Source organism: Lycium ferocissimum, chromosome 10, assembly GCF_029784015.1.
Source record: "Lycium ferocissimum isolate CSIRO_LF1 chromosome 10, AGI_CSIRO_Lferr_CH_V1, whole genome shotgun sequence".
Classification (NCBI taxonomy): domain Eukaryota; kingdom Viridiplantae; phylum Streptophyta; class Magnoliopsida; order Solanales; family Solanaceae; genus Lycium; species Lycium ferocissimum.
The window spans coordinates 54,179,841-54,194,641 of record NC_081351.1 but is presented as its reverse complement, the minus strand read 5'-3'; the positions used below and the strand labels follow the sequence as shown (position 1 = coordinate 54,194,641).

Genomic DNA, 14,801 nt, shown 5'->3' with positions numbered 1-14,801 from the left:
GATACACAAAAGTTCGGATGGCCGTTTTAGTGGTTGAAAAGTGCTCGAACGCCATTTTCGTTTGAAGGCTCGGTGACATTAGCTTGAAGTTCTTTACGAATACTTAAATTTGTTCATTAATAATTAATCAAAAGTTAGTCAAAATGATAGCATTCATACAAAAAAAAAAAACCTAATTAAATTGCATCATTCGTAACCTTGAGTAGATGAAAATACTTAACATACTAATATTCTTCAAAATAATTTTTAGATGAAAGATAATCATAAATTAAACTTAAAACTAAAATCACAACATTCTTAATCATCATCAGAGTACAAGTCCTCAATATCGTCCTCAGAAAAATATTGGCGGTTTCTTAAGACACATCTTTTTTCAGTAGCAATTAGTTCTCCACCGGTTGATGATGCTTGTTCTTCGACAAACTTTAGCATGTAAAATCTACATCGTCTTGCTAGCATTCTGTTGTTTTCTTTTCTAATCCTTTGCACGGCAAGCTTGCAAGTTTCTGGACCTACTTGAGGCATAGTTAAGGAGTAGCTTGTTGGGATTGGAGCGTTGAGATTTTCCAAGTCACGAACAAGACGTTCTGATTCGGCAAGCCGATGTGACCATTCTCGGCATAAACCGCAATAATATTCCCACGGATCTGAATATTTCACACTGCAGAAATCATCATTACGCTCTATAAGAAGGTGGGGATTTAGCTCATCTAGTTTGAAATCATTGGTATCGCTCGAAAAATTGCTATGATTTGAACTCTCATCATCACTGCTATTTGGTTCTTTTGGAAGGAGTAAAGACCAAGCTGAGTTTCTACTACTCGACATTGAATATGGTGTAGTCTAATAATAAAAGAAAGGGCTACTTATATAGTTGCAAACCCCCAAGTACCCTCGGGGGGGGGGGGGGAGGGTCTTTATGACCCTACCTACTTACCTTATTGTAAGAAAAATATTAATCTTCATCGGACATTTCACAGTCCGAATCCCACTTGGATCTAAATCTTGTGCTACCATGTATACCATATTCTACCCTATGGTAACGTATTTGCATCCGATTGTTCTCTTCGCTAAAACGATTAAGAGCCAAATTAAACTCTTGTGGAGTTCGCGAGGCATTGACATAGCACGTTTTTTTGGGCGTTTAAGCCCTACTGACGCTAACTTGTGCTCCAGTGCTGCAACCTCCCTAACACGCCAATCCTACTCCTCTCTCATTTTATTATTGTATTCTCGATTGAATCTATCGTTAGGGTTATTTGAGTAATGAAAATCATCATCATCTAGTTCCCAGGTCCTACCCGTTGCTTCAAATATGTTTGCTGGAGTGAACGATATAACACGACTAATATCTCTAAATTGGTCAAAAAATGACATAGTAACTCAATTTTGTGTGGAATGTTGTGTGGTTGGTAACAACTATTCGTCAAATTACGTTATATAAAGTTTGATTCGAATCATGACGTTTTTGTTTTGAGTTGAGGTGACAATATGCTGCAGCGGTATAGCGCAGTAAAATGCTGCGTTATACCAGTATAACGCATTAAATTACTGCGTTATACTGTCATAGCGTGGTATTTTACTGCGTTGTGACAGAATAATGCAAAAAAATAATTACCGCGCTAAATTTATTCTCACCGAGACGACATAACCCAGTTATTTCATGCGTTATGCAACACTCCGCACTCAATTTGATTTGACGTAACACCGCAAGTGTAACTAATCGTAATTGCATGCGCGTTGGTTCTATATTCAAACTTCAAATCCTATATTAATACCGAGTTCGTATAAGGCAAAAAAAAAGCAAAAAATTTTAAGTTTCATCTAGTTTTTGCATTTTGTATTCCTCCTAAATTATTCAAAATATGCGGATGTTCCAAGAATTAGAGTTTATTTATTCTGGGACGGACAAATTATATTCGAGGAAAATAATTTGCGCTATGATTCTTCCCCAAAATACCATGTTAAGTTTTCACTTGACTTAAAATTCTCAAAACTACTCCAAGCCTTGTATAATAGACTACAAGTTAGTAGAAGTGATTTTGATCTAAATATAATTGAAAAATATCCAACGTCATTTACGCCGCAAGGTGTAACTAGTTATGGACAGTGGTACATTCAAGACGATGATTCTTTGACTGATTATTTGAAGGCGCCTTATGATTATAGGCAATGCATAACTTTAAACGTCCTTGAAATGTATATAGAGAAGGTCCCCATTAATCGACTTGAATTCATGGCTAGGGCTCCTCGGGAAGCCCGAAATAGACCTCGTCGGGAAGCCCGTCTATAATTCAGGCCGAAGTCACTCAAGCGGAACCTACTTATCAACACAATTACCCTGACATGAGTACCTATGAAAGCATTTTGACTAGCCAAATGCCTCTGGATAGTTTAAGTCAGCAATTTGACGGGCAGTGGTAAATATTCATTTTTTACATTATTATTATATTATTATTATTATTATTATTATTATTATTATTATTATTATTATTATTATTATTATTATTATTATTATTATTATTATTATTATTATTATTATTATTATTATTATTATTATTATTATTATTATTATTATTATTATTATTATTATTATTATTATTATTATTATTATTATTATTATTATTATGTGTAGTGGCACTTGAATGCTACTAATGATGTCGATTATATTATTTAGGGGTTATACACCTGATATGGATCATATCGGACGGTCTCCTCAATCGGGATGGATGAATCAGGTTGGAACATCCTCAGCCTATCCAACAACTCAAAGCGATGGTCCTTCCTCAAGTTTCGGTGCAGTTGATTACTATCGATACGTCTATTTTTTTTTTAACATCAATAGTGTTATTTGATGTGTAGTAGTTAAAACACCCTAATTTCTTATGTAGGGAGAATGTGGTGGTTGCACCAAATTATAGGCCTGCTATGGATGGTCCGGATTATCCGAATTATATAGTGACATCATCCAGCGATAGTGAGGAAATACCTAATGCGGAGGAAAGTGACGATGAGCAAAGTGACGATGAGATTGAGGTTGGAACTAATCCTCAACATCAAGTAGAACTGTTGCAAGACATGATGAACAGTCCGGCACACGAGGAGGAACTGAATTCACAGCAACCATTTGAACAGCAAGAGTCGACTCCGGTTCAGCCGCAAAGCCAATTTCAACAGCAAGAGTCGACCCCGATTCAGTGGCATTCCGATGAGATCCCCTATCTTTATCATCTTCAAGATCGCCCAGATGAATTTATCTTTACTAGGGATGATGATCATATTCGGCGAAGTTTGTGGAAAGAGCCAGTGGATCTTTTAAAACAAAAGGCTCATATTGAAAAAGGGATGATTTTCAGCTCGAAAAAATCATTGCAAAGGGCTGTTAAGATTTATTGCATCCAGGGGATGAGGGAGTTTAAAGTTGACGATTCCACACGAAACTTTGGCGATTGGTCTGCAAGTGAAAATATCAAGGTCGCGAATGGATGCTCCGTGGTAAGGAAACCGCTCGAAAAGATGTGGACTATTTCAAAGTTCTACACAAAGCACACTTGTGATATGGGTGACCTCCCAGATGATCATTGCAATCTAGATACTAATTTGATTGCGCGTGTATTAGTTGGCGACATTAGAGAAAACCCAAGGTATCCCCTTCGCCTAAGTTTATTTTATTTTTGGTGTTAATATAATGTTCCTCGTTGTTATATGCTGATATTTCAACTTTTTCAGGTTCCCTATTAAAGATTGTATTAGAGCCGTCCTGAAAGTATATAGCAAAACTGTTACTAGGAGGAAGGCGTATCTTGGGCGTAGGCGTGCACATGAGATAGTCTTCGGCAATTGGGAGGGCTCTTTCAAGACGTTGCCGAGATACATGGCGGCTCTACAACACTTCAATCATGGTACTGTTGTTGAATGGAAGCTCAAATCGAAGCCTGGTGTGCCCGGTAATATTTTTGATTTTGTGTTTTGGGCCTTCAAACCATGCATTGATGGTTTTGCTCATTGTCGGCCTGTAATATCAATAGATGGAACACATGTGTACGGGAAGTATGACATAAAGCTGCTAATAGCAGTTGGAATGGATGCAAATGGAGCTATATTCCCTCTAGCTTTTGCAATTGCAGCTAATGAGAGCATTAGTACGTGGGGTATGTTTTTGGACTACTTAAGGCAACACGTTATTAAGGATCGCATGGGAATATGTGTGATATCAGACAGACATGCTGGCATATTGCACAATATGTTCAATTTGCAGGGGTGGCAGCCACCCTTTGCCTACCATCGTTATTATTTAAGGCATTTGAAGGCAAACTTTCAAAAGGCATATCGAATCCCGGCACTTTGCAATTGGATGTGGGCTGCTGCAACAGAGCATCAGGAGAAGAAGTCTAACCTGCAGATGGACATTATTTGGCGGGCGAACGAGGAAGCCTTCCACTGGTTGAATGCAATTGATAAAGACACATGGACATTACACCAGGATGAAGGTAGGCGATGGGGTATGCTGACAACAAACAGCTACGAGTCATTCAATGGCTTGTTGAAATCTCGCACGGGGACTACCCGTCACCGCAATGGTGAGAATGACATTTAAGCGAGGTTGTGGACGGTTCGTCGTCAAGTAGATCAAAAGAGGCCAAAGCACATGCAACAACAGGTCTAAGATGGATGCCAAAACCGTCAAAACTGTTCTCGAGTACCATAAATATAAGGCTCGAAACATGACCGGATGGAGTACAACCCCTCGCAGCGCATATTTGAACTCACAACAAGTGTGCACCAATGTAAAAAAGGTAACGTCCACACAATTTGTGAGATTTCAAGAACATGCACATGCGGCAAGTGGCAATCATATCACATGCCATGTTCTCATGCCTTCAAGTGTTTTATCGCAATGGGAAAGAACGCCTCCCCGTACATGGCTGAGGAATATACAGTTGAAAATTATGCAAGAACGTATGCTGGAAGGTTCTACCCACTTGGTAGTGAGAGTTATTGGCCACCGGATCCATTTTCAATGGTTGCAAATAAAGCATTTATCCGTAAATTCGAAAAGAATGCATACTCGCGTATTCATAATGAAATGGATGTTCCACCGGGGAGATACACTCGAAAATGCTCATTTTGCAATTATGTTGGTCATGATAAGCGCAAGTGTCCCTTACGGCATGGTGGTCAAACTACATCTCGCGGTGGAAGTATCTCTCGTGGTGGAGGAAACTTTCGTGGTGGAAGTACCTCTAGTGGTGGTGGCACATCTCGTCGTGGTGGCACATCTCACGGTGGTGGCGGAAGATCAACTCAAGGGCATTAATTGATGAATGTTTTTTAAGTTTTTTTTTCTTACTTTGATGATTGTATTTTAAAAAGTTTGGGTTTCTTATTAATGAATTAGTATGTTAAGTATTTTCATCTACTCAAGGTTATAAATGATGCAATTTAATTAAGTTTTTTTTTTTTTTTTGTATAAATGCTGCCATTTTGAATAACTTTTGATCAATTATTAATGAACAAGTTTAAGTATTCGTAAAGAACTTCAAGCTAATGTCACCGAGCCTTCAAACGAAAATGGCGTTCGAGCACTTTTCAACCACTAAAACGGCCATCCGAACTTTTGTGTATCCTTGATGTATTGATCCTACCTTATTAATCGCACAAAAATAAGTAGGGTTCTATATAAAATATTAAAGTTTCGGGGTCTCGAAGCATGATTAATCTATGGTCAAAGTACTTTAAAAAGTGTAATGGAAGAAGGGTGTTACACCTCGAAAAATTTTCCGTTGATGCACAGTGAATAGGCTAATGAAGAGCACGAAGTCTACGATGTTTCAATAAGTAAGAAATAGCATTTGATGATTCTAATCAAGATTTCCAAAGACATTGGAAGTGGGAGACCAAAAGTTGTTAAGGAAAGCAAGGTATACGTCATGTGTCGGGCAAGATTTACGAGTATCGAATTAACGACGACTTAATGAAGTTTTGGGGAAGAGTTGTAACGTCCCTTGGATTTTTAATGAAGTGCTAAACAAGTGTTAAGAAGGTTGCATAAGGATTGGAGATCAAATGAAGTGACGAGAACAAGTTCAGTGGACTGGTGGGTTATACGGCTCATTACACGGACCGTATAATGTTATACGGACCGCATAGTGGACCGTAGGACCATCACAGTGAAGGTCCCTCACTGGTGGAATTATACGGTCAGTTATACAAACCGTATAAATTTATATGGCCCGTATAATGGACCGTATAATGGTTCCAGTGAAGGGTGAGCGAAAGGACCATTTTACGGTCACTTATACGGACCGTATAAGTGTCCGTATAATGACCCGACAGATCAGAGTGCTGAGTTATTAAAAAGGGGACCAAGTTCATTATTTCATTTTCACATTTCACACCTTCTCTCTAGAACTCTCTAGAATATTTCTCCCACATAAATTCAAGAGATATTAGTGATCAACTACATCAAGTTAAGTGCATCAAGTGTAAGAAACCCATTAAAGTTCATCAAAGACAAGGAATCCAAGTGAAGGAAAAACTAGGGTTTTGCTCAAGTGAGGAAATTGCACCCAAGGTTAAATCCTACACCATCTAAGGTAAGTTTCATGACATCTCCATGTTATTTAAAGTATTTGGAAGTTGAAACACTTGGATTGCAAAAGAATATAAGAAATGGGTCATGAATGTGCAATAGTGCCACTTTTGAGTAAATGTTTGGAATGAGTTATGATTCTTGATACATTATGAATATAATCATGTTATAAATGATGTCGAGAACATGGGATAGACCTTGAATATGAATGAACGGAATTATATGATACGACTATCAATATGGATGAATTGGAATAAATGGTGAAGTAAGAGTAATGTAGTTGACTAAAGGCTATTGTGATGATATTATGAATGCTATTATCGATGTTTGGGAGTTGATATATGATATGGAGGAAGACGTATAAATAAAGGAGATGCTGTCCGATTTTCTCTAGAATTAGTCATGAATGCTAAGCTATCCATTCTATAATATGAGTATGCATTTTAATGAAGGTAGAAACGTGAGCATTGAAGAAGCACGAGCAAGTGATAGAATAGTTGAACGGAAAGGTATGTAAGGCTAACCCTCCTTTCATAAGGCATGGTTCTTTGGCCAAATATATATATGTATTCCTCTATGAGCCTACGATATTCTCCAATGATCCTATCTCTAGAAGCTACGAAGCTTATGATGCCCAATACGATACGATTGTACTAAGTTTCTTATGCGACGAGAAATCCTCTAAAGATAGAATGTAATGAATGACGATAGTAAAAAGGCTAAAGATAAATATGAGCTTATATGTATGTATGCCCATGAGAGGCTATTGTGAACCCCGAGCTTATATGGCCGGGTAGAATATAGTGAATATGTATATATGTATATCTATATATGATGATGCGCGCGCACCACTGTAGTTGGGTACGAATAACACTGAGCCTTGGTAGGGCCAGGTATGTGAAACACCGAACCTTCGTGGTCGGGTATGCTATATAAATGCTATGTATATGACATCAATATGAGTACGATTATGCTAAGTATATGTAAGGGCTATATCTATGATACGTAAATGACATGTATATGATATGAACATGAGTATGAAAGGAAATATGAATACGAAGATGAAAATGAATACAAAAGGTAAATGAGTACGGATATGGATATATGTACACAGATACGCAATAGAAATGGCATGTCCCTATAGAAAGCAAGTAAGTGCTATGACGATGATACTATTGTCTCCCATCCTATGTTATCTTATATGTTGACTATTATGCTTTTATATTGATATTGATATTGATCATGCTTTACATACTCAGTACATTCTTTGTATCGACGTCCTTTTGTTTGTGGACGCCGCGTCCCGCAGTAGCTGTGGAGACAGACTTGATCTATAGCGACATTTCTCAGGGACTACGTAGCGGAGCTCCATTTCATTTGGAGCTACAACTTTTGGTATAGATTCTTTTGTGTACATATTCATGGGCACGGCGGGGTCCTGTCTCGCCCATATGTTATGATATGACATACCCTTCTTAGAGGCTCGTAGACATGTGTATATGGTTAGATATGTTCGGCCTTGTCGGCCTATATTTTGGGATATTATTTTGATAGCCTTGTCGGCTTGTGTACACTTATATGGGCATAGTTGTTAATGATGATATAGATGTGTTGTTGCCCAATGAGATTAGAATGATGATGAATGAAAAGCATGATTTAACTATGTGGCTCACCTAGATGAGATATGAAAGTATGGTAAGGGGTGCCGGGTTAGAGCACCGGGTGCAAAATTAGAAAGATCCTCCGGTTGGGTCGTGACAAAAGTGGTATCAGAGCAGTTCAGTCCTAGGGTGTGTCTACGAGCCGTGTCTAGTAGAGTCTTGGTTATGGGTGTGTTGCACGCCACACTTATAAACAAGAAGCTGCGGACATTTTAGGAATGAATGACCTTCTTTCTTCATAAGAATCGTGCGATAGAGCTATGATGTAAGAACTTCTTGTTTCTTAACCATGTGTTGTGTATTTCGAAATGTGAAAAAGAGAAAGGCTACGAGCGGGCCAAAGGGCAAGACGGTAAATAAAAGCGGTCGAAAGAGCACCGCCACCGGTAGTAGAAGAAAGTGAGTCCCAAAGCGCGGCTCAATCTCAGTCCTCCCGATCAGTGCCTATATTAGAGGAGCGTGAGGGAGCTGACTCCAGCACCTTCGGTTCCTCCACCGGTGCTTCGTCAGCACCGTGAAAGAGGCCATTAATCTGGCGACTCAATTGGTTGCGCCCGGACTCGGAAGGCAAAGCACGGGGCAAGGTGATAGGTTTGTTAGTGCAAGAGACCGTGACTTCATTAGTTTGAACCCTCGAATTCTTTGGATCAAAGCCGGATGAGGACCCTCAGAATTTTATCGATGGTATGTTGAGGACGCTCCGTTTGATACATGTTTCAGACACCGAATCGGTGGAGTTAGCGTCCTACAGATTGAGGTATGTCGCGGTCCATTGGTACACGGTTTGGATGGCTTCACGAGGAGCCAATGCACCTCCTCCGGTGTGGCAAAAATTTGTAGATGCATTTCTCCGCCATTATTTGCCTCCAGAAGTTCGGCGAGCTAGAGCCGATAAGTTCCTAAATTTGAGGCAAGGGAGCATGAGTGCTCTAGAGTATAGTCTCCGCTTATTCCTTGTAATAGGTATGCTTCGGCCATGGTAGCGGATATGGGTGATCGAGTGCATCGGTTTGTGAAAGGCCTAGGGCCACATTTGATGGATAGATGCTTGACCGTGTCCCTTCAGGACAACATGGATATTTCACGCATTCAAGCCCATGCTCAGAATCTAGAAGAAAGCCTACAACAGCAAAGAAGTGAACGTGAGCATGATAGAAGGCATAGCAAGAGGGCTAGATCTTCGGGCCCGATGAGTGAATATAGAGGCGGGCACAGACAGCAGTTTTCGAGGCATTCAGGCCAATCTATGACTGGTGCGCCTCTATGATTTTCAGGCCGCAGATTTGATAGATCTACTCATCCCGGCCGAGTCGCAGCTTTTCGGGATCTCGGTTTGGGAGGTGATTCGGGTCGGCGAGGCTACCGTACCACGATGCTCCCGGTGTGGGAAGCTACATTGGGGTCGGAATTGGGTTCGAGGTTTGCTATTCATGTGGTCGACCGTGCCATATTATGCGAGATTGTCCCTCGTTAGTGGCGGAGGTAGGACCCGGCCTTCGGGGGTCGATGGGGATCTTCGGCATCTATACGCCCTGTGGGGCTAGGTTCACATGCGCCAATCGGCCATGGTAGAGGGGGGGAGAGTCCCCGATTCTAGCGGTCCTCGGCACCGTATTTATGCTTTGGCCGGACGCCAAGATCTTGAGTCTTCTCAGTGATGGTTTATTTATGATGAAAATGATACAAAAGGTTGCATTTATCATCTAGTGCGAGTTCAAGATAAGAAGCTGAAGTACTCTTGACGATCCTAATTAAGATTTCCAAAGACATTCGAGTTAGCGGGAAAGAAAGTTGTTAAGCCTATATCTATTCCTCCTTATAGAATGGCTCCTTGCAATTGAAAGAGTTGAAGGAGAGTCGTGGGGAGCACCCGTATTGTTTGTGTTACATCTCGAAAAATTCCCCGTTTATTTGGATGAATGTGTATACGAGGATAAAATTACTTGAGTATTAAGTTAATGATGTCTTAATGACCCTTTGAGGAAGAGTTATAACGTCCCTTAGAATGGTATTGAAGTAAGGAACAAGTGTTAAGAAGGTTCCATAAGGATCGGAGATCAAACGAGTCGACGAAACAACTCTCGGAAAAGCTGGACAAACATACGGCCGGACATGCGGCCGTATAAGATCTACGGACCGTATGTCCAACCGTAGATCCGGCCCGGCAGAGTATCATGATTCTTGGACCAGATATACGGTCCAACATACGGTCGTATAGATTTTATACGGACCGTATGTTGGTCCGTATATTTCAATCGGGAATTTGAAGTTCATTTTTATATAAGGGACCCTTTTTTCATTTCATTTCATTTCATTTCACTTCACCTCCACACTTCAAGAAACCTCTAGAGAGTTCCAAACATTTCATCCATAAGAAAACATAGAAATCAAGGATCAACAACAAGAAATCAAGAGAATCAAGTGAAGGAAACCCATTAAAAGTCATCCAAGTCAAGAAATCCCAAGAGAGATAAAATAGGGTTTTGGTGCTAAGGGTGAATCACCATTCCAAGCTTATTCCTCCATCATCTAAGGTAAGTTTCATGATGTTTACATGTTGTTTGAAGTATTTATAAGTTGAAACACATGGATTGTAGAAGTGTATAGCAAATGGGTCATCAAATGTGTGAATAGTATTGCTAGTGAGTAGTAGTTGAATTGAATCATGGAAATGGATATGTTGATGTTATGAATGCGTTATAAATGACCTATAGAACATGAAATAAGTATTGGATATGAAAGAATACGACGATGGACTTTTAGTCATGAATATGGAGAATTGAAGTAGAATTGTGAAATGCGAATTATGTAAATGAATGACGATTGTTGTTAGTGATATTGTGATGATTGTTATGAATGTTGGGAGTTGATATGGAATATGGCGGAAAGTAGTATAAACAAAGGAAATGCTGCCCAAATTTCTCTAGCTTTAGTAAGTATGTTTTCATGATTGATATAGCTAATGACGATACGAATTCTCTTGAAGGTATAAACAAGTGCACTCAAGGAGAACGAGCAAACGATAGAATAGTAAACGACAAAGGTATGTGAGGCTAATCCCTTCCTTCTAAGGCATGAGTCCATATGGCATGAATTTCCTCTTTCATTACGAATGTCCTATCTTCAAGAAGGCTACGAGCCATTATGCACGAATAGCCATACGAGATAAGAGATATGCTACGATTATGATAATGATAATGATGAGCTTAAAGTCTAGAGATGCTATAGTCTATGATGTAATGTTCCAACTAAGCTAATGAAGTCTATATGAAATCTATTGATGTTAATCACTACATACACTCACCTTATGTTTGTTCCTTCAAGGTGAGGTGGGATAGTTACGAATGCTCATAATGACATCGGGGGTCACGACCTTACGTCACCCCGACATACTATACTTGCTTCCAAGTTCTAATGTATGAATTGATGATATATGTATGATGATATTAAATTATGATGAAACCATGATATGAATATGAAATGAATGATAGCGATGACTATGATGATGTATAATGTACGATGATAAATGCATGCTATGTATGATGATACGATTCCACCGCGCCTAGATGGCCGGGCATGTCACCGCTAAGGCGGGCTGCTATGATTCCACCGTGCCTAGATGGCCGGGCATGTCACCGCTAAGGCGGGCTGCTATGATTCTACCGAGCCTAGAGGGCCGGGCATGACACCACTAGTGGGCGGCATATGATGGTTACCCGGACGCGGGTTAACGACATGATGATGTATGATTGATATGACGATGCATGTATGGCATGATGATGTATATGTGATATGATAAGGCATACGCTATGGTAATGTATATGACATGCTTATGTATGATGAATGTATATGAAATGTACCTATGATTATATGAGTACACAGGTTGCATCTCCACCTCATGACTTATGATATTCTTATTATGCTTATTTCATTCCTGCCTTACATACTCAGTACAATGTTCGTACTGACGTCCGTTTTCTTTGGACGCTGTGTTCATGCCCACAGGTAGGCAAGGAGACGGTGCCGATCTATAGGGCTAGTAGGTTGTGTGAGCACTCCATTGTCCGGAGGTGCCATTGATTATTCTTTTGGTACATATATATGTATATATTCATGATTGGGCACGACGGGGTCCTGTCCCGTCCATATGTCTAGTACTCTAGTAGAGGCTCGTAGATACGCATGTGTGGGTAGTATGGTCCCATGGTCTCCATGTATATGTATGGATATTATTTTGATAGCCGAAGGGCTTATGTTTATAAAAGCAAGTATGTTTTATATGATGATATATTATTATGAAATTGAGCAAGTATTATGAATGAGGGCATATAGATAACGGAATGAGTGGTGTTCGGTGGTTAGCCCCGGATACCCGTCGCGGCCCGTAGTTCGGGTCGTGACGAAGTGGTATCAGAGCAGTTCAGTCCTAGGAAGTGTCTACGAGCCGTGTCTAGTAGAGTCTTGTTTATGGTGTGTTGCGCGCCACGCTAATAAACGGGAGGCTACAGGGCATTTAGGAAAAATGACCATCTTTCTTCATATGAAATCGTGCGATAGAGCCGAGTATAAGATTTAATCCTCCCTAATGAGTATGTTGTGATTTCAGAAATGCCGCCAAAAGGAAAAGCTAAAGCTGCCCCGAAGGGCAAGACTATGAAAAGGCGGGCAGAAAGAGAGCCGCCCATGAATGCAAATGAGGATGAATCACGTCATGAGGCTTTATCTATTGCCTCCACTACTCCGCTTATTACGGAAGAGCAAGAAGGGGCTTCAGCTCCAGCTCCTATGCCTCCGGTTCCTCCACCGGCTACATCGGGTCAACAAGTGACCGAGGCTATTAATTTATTGACACAGTTGGTTGCCGCTCAGGCACAAAGGCAAAATACGGGCCCAAGTGATCGTTCAGCTAGTACTAGAGCCCGTGACTTCATGAGCCTAAATCCTCCGAAATTCTTTGGGTCAAAGCCGGATGAAGACCCGCAAGGTTTTATTGATGAAATGCTAAGAACATTGCGGATTATTCATGCTTCTTAGACCGAATCGGTGGAGTTAGCATCATATAGACTCTGAGATGTGGCGGTATTATGGTATAACAATTGGATAGCGTCGAGGCAAGAGAATGCGCCTCCTCCCGTGTGGCAAGAATTTGTTGATGCCTTCCTTCGTCATTATTTGCCGCCCGAGGTCCGCCGAGCTAGAGCGGATAGATTCTTGAATTTGAAGCAAGGTAATATGAGCGCCCGGGAGTATAGCCTTCAATTTAATTCTTTGGCTAGATATGCTCCTACTATGGTAGCCGACATGGGCGACAGGGTGCACAGATTTGTGAGTGGCTTAGGGCCACATTTATTCAAAGAATGCTTGACGGCTTCATTGCAAGACGGGATGGATATTTTCCGCATTCAAGCCCATGCCCAAAATCTTGAAGGGCAACAACCTCCGCAAAGGGGTGATCGTGATGTTGATAGAGGGCAAAGCAAAAGGGCCAGATCTATGGGCACAGGTAGTGATTATAGAGGGGGATCGAGACAGACATATTCTAGGCACTCAGGCCAGTCAGTGACGAGTGCACCTCCCGGTTTACAGGCAGAAGATCTGATCGCTCTTTCCGTTCAGGACAGGGCCAGAGTTCGAGGGCCCCAGGTTCTCAGTTTAGAGGAGATTACAGTCAAGGGAGACCACCAGTTCCTCGATGCAGTCAGTGTAGAAAATTGCACTCAGGGCCATGTCGCCAAGGCACAGATGCATGTTATATTTGTGGGCAGACAGGACATTTGATGCGAGATTGTCCGGTGAGATATGGCAGAGGTGGGGTTCAGCCCACAGGTTCGGCAACAGGATCCTCTTCAGCACGTCCTACAGGGCAGACTCCCCAGACTCCAGCAGGCCGAGGTAGAGGCCGAGGGGGAGCATCTACTTCAGGTGCCACACAGCACCGCTTATATGCTTTAGCCGGACGACAGGATCTCGAGTCGTCTCCAGATGTGGTCACAGGTACATTGACTGTGTTTTCTCATGATGTGTATGCATTGATAGATCCGGGTTCCACGTTATCATATATTACCCCCTATGTTGCTAATCGTATTGGGGTGAAACCCGAGCCAATTAAATCCTTTGAGGTGTCTACTCCGGTTGGTGATCCCGTGATAGCTAAACAAGTGTATAAAGATTGTATAATTGTGATATGTGATCGCCAAACCAAAGCTGGTTTAGTTGAGCTAGAAATGCTAGACTTTGATGTTATAATGGGTATGGATTGGTTGGCCTCATGCTATGCTAATGTTGATTGCCGAATGAAATTAGTTCGATTTCAATTTTCGGGAGAGCCCGTGCTTGAATGGAAAGGTAATACGGCAACTCCAAGGGGTAGGTTTATTTCCTACCTTAAGGCAAGAAAGATGATCGCCAAGGGCTATATTTATCATTTAGTCCGAGTTCATGACACCGAGGCAACATCGCCAACTTTTCAATCGTTCGGTAGTGAATGAGTTTCCGGATGTATTTCCAGATGAACTTCCAGGCCTTCCTCCAGAAAGGGAGATTGACTT

The 14,801-nt window shown here is 41.0% G+C and overlaps 1 protein-coding gene across 1 annotated transcript; it reads left to right on the top strand.

Moving 5' to 3' along the window:
- The first annotated feature begins 2,925 nt into the window (after nt 1-2,925).
- Nucleotides 2,926-4,597, top strand: LOC132035024 (uncharacterized). Its single transcript, XM_059425347.1, has 2 exons — nt 2,926-3,644; nt 3,730-4,597. Exons 1-2 carry the CDS (start codon nt 2,929-2,931, stop codon nt 4,595-4,597), a joined length of 1,584 nt encoding a protein of 527 aa, XP_059281330.1. The 5' UTR covers nt 2,926-2,928.
- Nucleotides 4,598-14,801: the final 10,204 nt, after the last annotated feature.